The sequence below is a fragment of the Eulemur rufifrons genome, chromosome 18 (assembly GCF_041146395.1).
Source record: "Eulemur rufifrons isolate Redbay chromosome 18, OSU_ERuf_1, whole genome shotgun sequence".
Taxonomy (NCBI): domain Eukaryota; kingdom Metazoa; phylum Chordata; class Mammalia; order Primates; family Lemuridae; genus Eulemur; species Eulemur rufifrons.
Window position 1 is genome coordinate 46,806,260 of NC_091000.1, and position 11,011 is coordinate 46,817,270.

The 11,011-nt window shown below is 39.2% G+C and overlaps 1 protein-coding gene across 1 annotated transcript; it reads left to right on the forward strand.

The window, feature by feature from the left end:
- Window positions 1-6,321: 6,321 nt before the first annotated feature.
- Window positions 6,322-8,094, forward strand: ZSCAN23 (zinc finger and SCAN domain containing 23). The gene is made up of 3 exons (XM_069493611.1): window positions 6,322-6,729; window positions 6,975-7,122; window positions 7,481-8,094. The coding sequence occupies exons 1-3, from the start codon at window positions 6,322-6,324 to the stop codon at window positions 8,092-8,094; spliced, it is 1,170 nt and encodes a 389-aa protein (XP_069349712.1).
- The last annotated feature ends 2,917 nt before the right edge of the window (window positions 8,095-11,011 follow it).

The window sequence follows — 11,011 nt, forward strand, 5'->3', positions numbered from 1 at the left end:
CCACTTGATCATGGTGAATTATTTATTTTTTTTTTGATGTGCTATCAGATTCAGTTTGCTAGTATTTTTTAAAGGATTTTTGCATCTATTTTCATGAGGAATATTGGTCTGTAGTTTTCCTTTTTTGTTGTGTTCTTTTCTGTCTTTGGTATAAGGGTGATACTGGCTTCAGGGAATGAGTTGTGGAGGATTCTCTCCTCAATGTTATGGAATAGTTTCAGTAGGGTAGGTACCAGTGCTTCCCTGAAGGTCTGGCAGAATTTGGCTGTGAATCCATTTGGTCCTGGGCTTTTTTTGGGTGAGGGGCAGATTTTTTTTTATTACTGATTCAATCTTGCTACTTATTATTGGTCTGTTCAGGATATTTCTTCCTGATTCAAGCTTGGGAAGTTGTGTATTTCCATAAATATATCCATTTCCTCTAGATTTGCTTCATGGAGCAATGGTGATTTCAGGTCTAGGGTAGCAAAGTATTAAATGAGTCTGGAATGTCTTCTGTGAGAAAGTAAAGTGCACAAAAACTGTTGGGGACTTACCGAAGGATATAGAAGCCAGTTTGAAAGGGCTCCAACTGACCAAATTTGAAATAATTTGACCATCAAAATAATACTGACAGTAATTGTTTATAACCTTGAATTTTAAAAGAACACATGAGTTTATCATGAAATAAGAGAGAGCAAAGGAAAGGTTTTCCCTGTAGGAAATGACAACTAATAAATGTAGGAGGAATGTGCCTTAGTTTCCCTATCTGTTAAATGGAGATAATTGTATCTAACTTACAGGGTTGCTATGCAGAGAAAATGAATTAATATGTGTAAAGCACTATGTTAGCTATTATTGTATTGCCCCCTGGAAGACAATGTGCTGCCTAGCACCTCACTACATCTGGAGAAAGGAGTCAGCGTGGCGACCACAGAGGTGTGGAAACCTCCGGGCTTCCTAGAAGGAAGGCAGCCTGAAGCGCAGCGCCGCAGTGAGCTTGCCATTATGACGCACTTCCGGTCCTTGTAGTCTATCATTCTCTGGGCTGCGGTTGCCAATGATACAGAGGTGGTGTGATGTGGGCTACGTGGCATCATCTCTCGCTGATGCCTCGGTGAGCTTCGGATTCGGGCTACTGCTGAGGGCCTTCGGAAAGGCCGGTCTGTGCGCTGCGACCCCGGACTGGCTGTGGGGAGTTGGCAGCGAGGGCTTCTTGGCCAGATCTTGGCCGGGCAGGTGAGGGGCAGAGGAGGCTGCTCCGGAGCCTGGAAGGGCCTTTTTGACTAAAAGTCAGCGTCCTTGCTCCCTACCCTTTTCCCTGGCCCCATGTCTACTCCTCACCTCTTCAACCTCTCTGCCCTAATAATACTCGTGGCCCTCTGAACTCTTCCCTATCCGCATCTCATCGGAATAGATGCGATATAGAGGAATGTTTGTATTTTCCGATGTCTTATTCTTTACTGTGGACTTATTTGAAACAATGAGCAGGGATAGTTTTAAAATATGCCACAGCATCTTAGTCTGATTCATATTTAGTCTGATTCACATAGTATAAACGCTTTTGCTAACTGTTAATTTTTTTTTGCATGAATATTTAAATAGCACGTACTATATGCCAGCCAGGCACTGTTCTAAGCACTTTCCAAGTATTTACTTCTCATAACTCTATGAAGTAGGCACTGTTATTATGTAGACTGTACCTTCCCTTTTTTAACATCCAAGAAGTAAGGTCATACAGCTGATAAAGGATGTAGTCAGGATTCAAATCCAGGCAGTTTGGCCCCAAAGCCCATTTTCTTAAGACCTTTGCTATGCTGACTCCACTCTGTTTCTGTGTTAGCTTTACAGCCATAACCCAGGAGATTACTTTTCTCATTTGAATCCAGTCTTTCTTTTGGACCTCAGTAGTCCTGGGCTTCTAGTAGGATTTAAGATTAAAGAAGAGTATGTTCCTGAAGACACGTACATCTGTCAGTGTGTCCGCAAACCTGATGAAACAGCCATTCTATTTGTGGGCATGTATTTCCCCACTCACCTACCCACAACTGTTCTTTGGGCAATAGAAAAGATTACAGTCCTGGCCCTAAAAGAGAAGGTAGCAACTATTGATTAAGCCACCATTATACCAAAATTGTACATTATCTCATTAAAAGGTTAATGTGCATGTTTATGTGCCAGGCTTCGTGCAAAACCACTTCATATGGATTATCTCATTTAATATTCTCAACAACTTTGCAAGGTAGTTCTTTTGTTTGTTTGTTTGTTTGTTTGAGACAGAGTCTTGCTCTGTTGCCCAGGCTAGAGTGCCGTGGCATCAGACTAGCTCACAGCAACCTCAAACTCCTGGGCTCAAGTGATCCTCCTGCCTCAGCCTCCCGAGTAGCTGAGACTACAGGGGCACACCATGACACCAGGTTAATTTTCTGTTTTTAGTAGAGATGGGGTCTTACTCTTGCTCAGGCTGGTCTCAAACTCCTGACCTCAAGCGATCCTCCTGCCTCGGCCTTCCAGAGTGCTAGGATTAGGTGTGGCTGCAAGGTAGTTGTCTTCATTTCATACATGAGCTTGAAGCTTGGAAAGATCAATCAAGTCACTTGCCCGAGATCACTTTGTTAGTAAGTCAGAATTCACAGGTAGATCTGCTTGTCTGGGTTGTCTGCCACCTCATACTACCTTCCACTTATTTCAGATAAATAGAAAAAATATGGGCTTTTATCATCTCTGTGTATTTGTGTGCATGTATGTGTATGATTGCAAGTGCAAAGAAAATGAACGGATACATTCCAATCTTCAATACACTATTCTGGGAGTAGAACTTGGTGAAGGAATTCTATATTCCTCTGTACTTTTGGGATTTCAAAAAAATAGTTGTAAAGAAAAGTAACAGTATAAGATTGTAAGTGAGGGTAAAAGGTAAGGCTCATATAGCGTGTGACGTAAGAGCTGGTAGGAGGAAGAGGGCAAGCTGAAACAGATGAAGAGGACTTCAGAAAGGATGTGAAATTTGAATCAAGCTACAGAGATTGGGTAGGGTTTGAGTAAAGGCAGAAGGCAAGAGCAAGGATGTGACAAAAGGATTCGAGAAACATGATTAAAGAATAGTGGGAAGAAAAGCCTGACTAGACCTGATAGTTTTTTCGTGTGGAATAAAGGAAAGCAATAGTGAAGCCAATGGAAGCTAGAGGTCTGACTGGTCTTAAGCCAGGCTTGAGAGTTTGGAAATTTATTCAGTTAGGGGAGAGCCATAGATGGTTAACAGCAGAGGTAAGTGTAGGGGGATGTATTATGATAAAGGCACATTTGTATTGTGTGTTGCTTAGTCTTCTCTGACATGCATTTCCTTGGTAAAGAGCACTTCTCCACGAGGACAATGGTAGATTTGGGGTGTTAAGCTTGCTTAGGCTCTAGGAGAAAACAACTTTCAAAATGTATTTTTTTAAGGTAGAGGAGATTATTATGCTAATTATATAGCTGGCATAAACATTAAGGTTGTGATGCTGAATGGCAGATTAGTAACTACATTTGTGACCAGGAGGGCAGGACTGTGAAAAAATTGGGAAGCAATCTTCAAAGAAATATAATGTGCTGGTACAAGGATCTGGGTATTTGGGCTACCAATAAAACCAAAATCAGGTGAAGGAAAGCAAAAAACAAACAAACAAACAAAAATGAAACCCAGTATATACAGAGAATAAAGGGAAATTGATTTTCATGAAACTGAGTAAAGATCTGAACCAACACATACCAGAAAATGTCTAACAACATATACCTGAAATGATCTTCTATGGACAGAGCTCAGAGCTTTAGCTGCATTGTCTGTGAATGGAAAAACTTTGACTTGAAACCGAGTGGAACAGGTGACAAATAGGGAAAAAACATTTTGTAGAAGCCTGAAAGATTGAAAAAAAAAAAAAGAAAGTGTGAGTGGCTGTTTAATCGTTTGAACCCAGAGTGGGTTTATTGAGTAATGTGAGAGCACATATGAATTAACCTATTTGATATTTGTACCCCAAAACTTTCTCACCCTAGAACAAATTCAACAGACCATGTTTCAAGCCATCATTATTTCTCCCTGGATTATTGTTATAACTTCTCTTCTTGCTTCCACTTTTTCTCATTGTCATTAATGCAGCAACCAGGGTTATGCTTTTATATTAAATGTAAGTAAAATGTTGTCACCCCTCTGCTCAAAATCTCCAATGGCTTTCCATATTTCAGAGGACAAACCAGAGCCCTTACAACAGCCTTTCACATCTGCTCTCAAGCTCCGTGCTTTATCTCCTATCACTTTCTCTTTTGCTTTCTCTGTTCCAGACACATTGTTCAATTAGCTGTTCCTTGAAGAATACAGACATGCTCCCACGTGCAAGAATTTGCACTTGCTGTTTCCTTTGCATGGAACAATCTTTCTGCAGATAGCCATATGACTTGCCTTCAGGTCTGCTCAACTATTACCTTACCAACAAGGCCTTCCCTGACTATATAAAATAGCAACCTTTCTTCCCCCTTACTCCTATCCCCTTCACCTTTATTTTCTCTATGACATTTATCACCACTTGTCCCCATTCCTCATTCTGTCCCTTCCATTCCCCACATAGAGGTAATAATATATATATTAAATTTGTGGAGAGGATTATGTTGCAGGTTACTCAGAAGGATATTTTTCTACCCTAGTAGTTTTTTCTGCTTTAATAAATAGTCCAATAGTGACAATATGAATCTAACTTTTCTTCTAATTGTAATGTGATCAGTTTTCACTTAAGATTTATATACCCTATTTTTAGTTATTTAATTTCATGATGCACATCAGCACCCAAGATTAGGTTAATTTTTGCAGTGAATTACTGTAATTTTTCTTAAAATTAAAACAAAAACATTTTTAATCTACAAGTCATGATTCATTTGTGGGTCATAAAATCTATGTGGTGGGTTGTGACCAGGTTTTGGGGGTTTTTATAAAATGAAATAGGATTAAAAAAATAATAGCATGTCACATAAAGTAAGGATACATAGTGTTTTGTGAAATTATTTCAATTATTTGTGTGTGTATCTTATACATGAACAAATATACATTCATATACATGTGTATGTGTGTCCTGGGTTATAATATAAAATATTTCTTACTGAGGATCCTGGTCAAAAAAGTTTGAAAGCCTCTGCCCCAAAGTGGTAGTTAGAAATCACGAGGTCACATAATTATTTTTCTTTCAGAAAATTCCCTTCATTAATTGCTATCCTAGTTAAGACTGTTCATAAACTTTAAGTGGTCATAGACATTTGTCTCAGCAGTAATTTTATTTTACATAAAATTGTCTACTCTGTACTTTCAAGATGCTTCGAAGAGTTTCCAAGAAATTAAAGAGCAAGAAAAAGCTCAAATTCTATTCCCGTTTTATAGTATTAGAACTAATATTTCTTTCATTTTAATGTCTTTGAGCCAAGACTACTGCAGTCAACTGCTTTCTGATTCTTTTGCCTTAGTGCTTAGATCACTAGGATATTCACTTAATCTTTCAAGAACATTTATAAGAAAAATAATAACCGTGGTAATTTATAATACTTAGAGTTTACTAATCTGCCAGTTTCTTTGTGCTCTTTATCCATGATCTCATTTTATCTTTATATCAACCCAGAAAAATAGGCAGTGTTGGCTTTAGGATTCCTATTTTATAGATTTAGGAGGGTAAGGCTCAAAACATGAAGCCCAAGACTTTGGCGGGAGTACCTGGAGGATCATGTCTTAATCCTAGACCTTCTACACTGCAAACGTAGATCTCTTTACTCCACACCTCACCTAACTGGAGGGACTCTGCCTTTCCTCCCAAGTGCATTTGTTAAGTTTCTCATTCTGTCTTTTTATATTCTTTACTTTCCTTCCATCTTCCATTTTGTTTCCCTTTTCTCCTTGATTCTTAGTGTCATTTGTGACCACTTGGGCCCAAAGTGCGTGTTTACCTTCACTGAACTAAAAACTTACTATGAGTCTAGTATCTTGCCATACAAGTGGAGACCCAGTATACTCAAGCTGATTTGAGCTATTTCATTCAGGATGATCAAAATCGTCCCTTCCTTCGATAAACTGCAGGTTTTTTTTGTTTCATTTCTGTTTTCCTTCCCATATTACCTATATCAGTATTTGGATAGTCCTCATCATTAACAAGCATTCAATATTCTTCATGAGAGAGAGTGACTGATTTTAGTATAAATACTCCCGGTCTCTGCTGTCATGAGGTTTTCCACATTTTTATATATTTTTTCCCTGCAAATTAATTTTTAGATCTCAGGGTTTCCAGAAGAAAAGATCAAGGAGGAATCATCAAGAATAGATTCTTTTTCTAAATGGCCAAAACCTTGGCCCTTCAGACTGCAGAGATGCAGGAGGGATCTCTGACAGTGAAGGTAAAGGAAGAAGAAGAGGACCATTCATGTGGGCCAGAATCAGGCCTGTCAAGAAATAACTCTCATACCACAGAGATCTTTCGTAGGCGCTTCAGGCAGTTCTGTTATCAAGAGACGCCTGGGCCCCGGGAGGCTCTTCAAAGACTCCGAGACCTCTGCTATCAGTGGCTGAGACCAGAGATGCACACCAAGGAGCAGATCCTGGAGCTCCTGGTGCTAGAGCAGTTCCTGACCATCTTGCCTGAGGAGCTCCAGGCCTGGGTGAGAGAGCACCACCCTGTGAGTGGAGAGGAGGCAGTGACTGTGCTGGAGGATTTGGAGCGAGAGCTGGATGAGCCAGGAGAACAGGTGGGAAGATGGAAGAATAGGGGTTTCTATAGGAACAAGAATGGGGTTTCAGTGCAATAAGAGGAAGAGGAGGAGGAGGAAGATTTTTTATGCCAGATTTGATCTGTTGTAGGCTTTTAATCTCTCTGCCTCTGTTTTTACTTTGCCGACTTCTTGGTCCTTCTTTTTCTATCTAGTGGCCCTGAGAAGGCCTCCTTGCAATTTCCTCTCTGATATTTGGTTCCCAACTGTCCTTGTTCTACCAGGTCCTGACCCATGCTCATGAGCAAGAAGAGTTCCTAAAGGAAAAAGCAACTCTAGGAGCAGCTCAGGAGTCATCAAGTGGCCAGTTCCAAACCTTGGAAGAGCAGCTTCCATGTAATTTGCAAGAGGTGTGCCCGGTTCAGGAGATTGGTGAGGATTAGAATTTCCTCAGAGAGCCTACCTCATTCCCTGAATGTTTATCAGTTCAACACATTTTCTTAGTGTCTGTTATATGCCAGGCACTGTGCCAGGTACTAGGGATACAGTGATAAACAAGGCAGACATGGTCCCTTATCTCATGTAGTTTACAGTCTGGTGGGAGAGGCAGACAATTAAGCAGTTATGATACAGGGCATCTTCTCTCTGAGTCTGGGTATAGTTTTAGAGTGGGAAAATAAACAGAAAAAGTGGTTGCTTGTCCCCTTCCACTCACTCTCATGGCCACTTTTCTTCTGTTTTTATGAATATTATCTTTCATATTTCAGTTATCTTTCATTTATCATTTCAGATGGTGAGGCTAGGACTGGGAATGTGGAGTTAGCCCCAAAAAGGGAGATTTCTAAGGAAATAAAATCTCTTGTACAAGTTTCTGGAAAACTGAATGCTGCTATTATTCAGATGCCTGATTGTGGAGACACCTGTGACCATGAGGGCAGATTGGAAAGACAACGGGGAAGCTCTTCAGCAGACAGACCCTATATCTGTGGCCAATGTGGAAAAAGCTTCACCCAGAATTCTATCCTTATCGAGCACCAGAGAACGCACACGGGTGAGAAGCCCTATGAATGTGATGAGTGTGGGAGAGCCTTCAGCCAGCGGTCAGGCTTATTTCAGCACCAGAGACTCCACACTGGGGAGAAGCGCTACCAGTGCAGCGTTTGTGGCAAAGCCTTTAGCCAGAACGCCGGGCTTTTCCATCACCTCAGAATCCATACTGGGGAAAAACCTTATCGGTGTAATCAGTGCAATAAGAGTTTTAGTCGACGTTCCGTTCTCATTAAACATCTCAGAATTCACACTGGAGAGAGACCTTATGAATGTGAAGAATGTGGCAAGAACTTCATTTACCATTGCAACCTCATCCAGCATCGGAAAGTCCACCCTGTGGCTGAATCGAGCTAACACCTTGGAACAGGTAGGGCAAAATATCCTGACATCAGATCACTAAGCAAGGTAGCCAGGATATTGTTTCTTACTTTGTTCCTGAGAGAACAATAACAGTTTAATCCTTTAGCATAGAAAGTTCCAGGGAAAGCCAGGAAATGCCCTTATTTATATACTGAGAGAAGCATTATATCTTAAATACATCTGTCAAATTCTCTGTGGTCAGTGACATCCACAGCTTTGCGATACTGAATATGGCTTCTTGTGTTGACTTCCTTTTATATGCTGTACATCTAATGTCACACACCAGTGCAAAAAGTTTTCTAGAGTACTTCAGGAAAACTTTTTCATTACAGTTTTTAAAAACTTTTTAAGAAAGTTTAAAAATAAGCTGGGCAGGCCAGGTGCGGTGGCTCATGCCTGTAATACTAGCACTCTGGGAGGCCGAGGCATGAGGATTGCTTGAGCTCAGTAGTTCGAGACCAGCCTGAGCAAGAGCGAGACCCTGTCTCTACTAAAAATAGAAAGAAATTAGCCAAACAACTAAAAATAGAAAAAATTAGCCGGGCATGGTGGCGTGTGCCTAGAGTCCCAGCTACCCGGTAGGCTGAGGCAGGAGGATGGCTTGAACCCAGGAGTTTGAGGTTGCTGTGAGGTAGGCTAACACCACGGCACTCTAGCTCAGGCAAGAGAGTGAGACTCTGTCCGCCCCCACCAAAAAGAAAAATAAGCTGGGCATAATGGCTCATGCCTATATAATCCCAGCACTTTGGGAGGATGAGATGGCAGAGGATCTCTTGAGGCTAGGAGTTCAAGACCAGACTGGGCCACATAGTGAGACCCTGTCTTTAAAAAAAAAAAAAGTTATATGCAGCCTGAGTACAAAATAATGTCAAAGGCAGTTCACTGAATATGTAAAAATTAATTTAAAAATAATTGTAGTAAAGTTTATAATGTAAACCACCTGACTTCTTTCCATTCACATAAGATATGATAATTTGCTTTTTAACCTATAAAAGGGGGCAAATGAATCCTCCCATATAAATGAACAAAAACCTTCTCCCTATAGATTTTTAGTAATTTAACCTTCAGTGAGGAACCAATGAATTGAAACAGCCATATGATATTAGAAGCTCAGTGGCTGGTCATAACAAATAATGCTCGTGATTTTAAATTTGTGCAGAGGCCAAGAAACTTAGCTAAAAATCTGATATCTCACTTCAGATCTTTGTTTTGAAAATATAGGGCTCTTTATATTTTTCCCATAACATAGAATGACCATTGTCAGTTTTTACCTTTTTTCTTCTTTCTTTAATTTTTTGTATAGAAAATTTCAAACATATACAAGAGTAAAGGGAAGAATATGATCAGTCTTTTGTGTTGATTGTGTGTGTGCCACACTTCTTAGCATTCACTATTGATTACTATTAATACCAATGCCATACATACAAAAATTTCTTTCCCTTAATACTGATAAACTCTTCACACAGCTTTATATTGGGCCCAGGAGGCAAAGAAATGGAAAACATACAGTGATAACAATCTGGTTTGGAAGACTCAATACACAGAGGGTAACTTAAGAATAATAGAATCACTGTAAGGGACCTTAGATATATCACTTCTGGCTGCCCTTATTTGCTAGATAGGGCAAAGGAGTTTCTGGGAAGTAACCAAGATCATACAGCCATTTAATAGCAGAGCTGTAACTATTAATAGAATGCTGTCCCCTAATTCCTACTGCAATGTTCTTTCTACTAAGCTGCTGGAAGAATATATCACCAAATAGAAATTACAAGTATATGGAACCTAAAGAATTTATAAGTCATTGAGGGTTTGCTATATATGTTTCAATGAATGCACAACTCTTCTATTTAATTTACAGTGGAGTCCAGGAAAGACTCTCCTCACTTATTCTTCATTGGAAGCATTTATTTTTGTAGTGATCGTTTATTTTTAACTTTTAAAATTTAGTTTACTTAGTAGGGCTTTTTTAAAAAGATCATTCTTTACCTAGTTCAAAAATCAAAACAATATATAAAGGTTCCCTTCTTTCCCCTTATAGGTAGCCATTTTACTATGTGTCTTTCAGTGTTTCTTTATGAAAATGTAAGAAAATATGCCCCAGGTGCCCTGGCCCATGCTTGTAATCCCAACACTTTGGGAGGCTGAGGTGGAGGATCAAGTAAGCCCAGGAGTTTGAGGTTACAGTGAGGAGCTATGATCCCACCACTGCACTTCAGCCTGGGGGACAGAGTGAGACCCTGTCTCAAAAAAAAAAAAAAAAGAAAGAATCACTATATAATCTCATTTCCTCCATTACACAGAAAGATGGTGTATTATTTATAGTCTCTACATCTTGTTTCATGAAAGGATATAATCTTTAGAAATTGCCACATCATAACAGAAAGAACTTCCTTATTCTTTATACAGGTGAATAGTATTTAATTTGTTGGTGCTCCATTTATTTAACAAACTCCTATAGATGAAAAATAACTATTTTAATGTTATACATTCTGTTTCATTCTTCTCCCCAGTTTAGTTGAAGTCAAGTTCTTTTCATTTAAAAGCTAACAGCTTTCACATGAGTTAGGAAACAAGGTGTGGGCAACCAGAATTGCACATGATTCTTCTATAGACAAATGGAGAAGTGATAAGTAGTGTTTTTCAGTGTAGTGTATTAGTTTATATCATATATCCCTAGAGCTAACATATTGAACTGTTTGTATAACTACTTGTGGCTAATTGTGTGTATTATCAAAAATCTTAAATTTCCTCAAGAGTATTTTTTATTATGTCTTGAAGTTAAATTATTTCCAAGAGAAATACATATGGATTTTAGAGTGATGTTAAAGAAAATATAGTAGAATTAACTTTGAAGTAAAATTAACTTCCCAAGTATAAATACATATTGCATAAAATGATGTAATCATATACT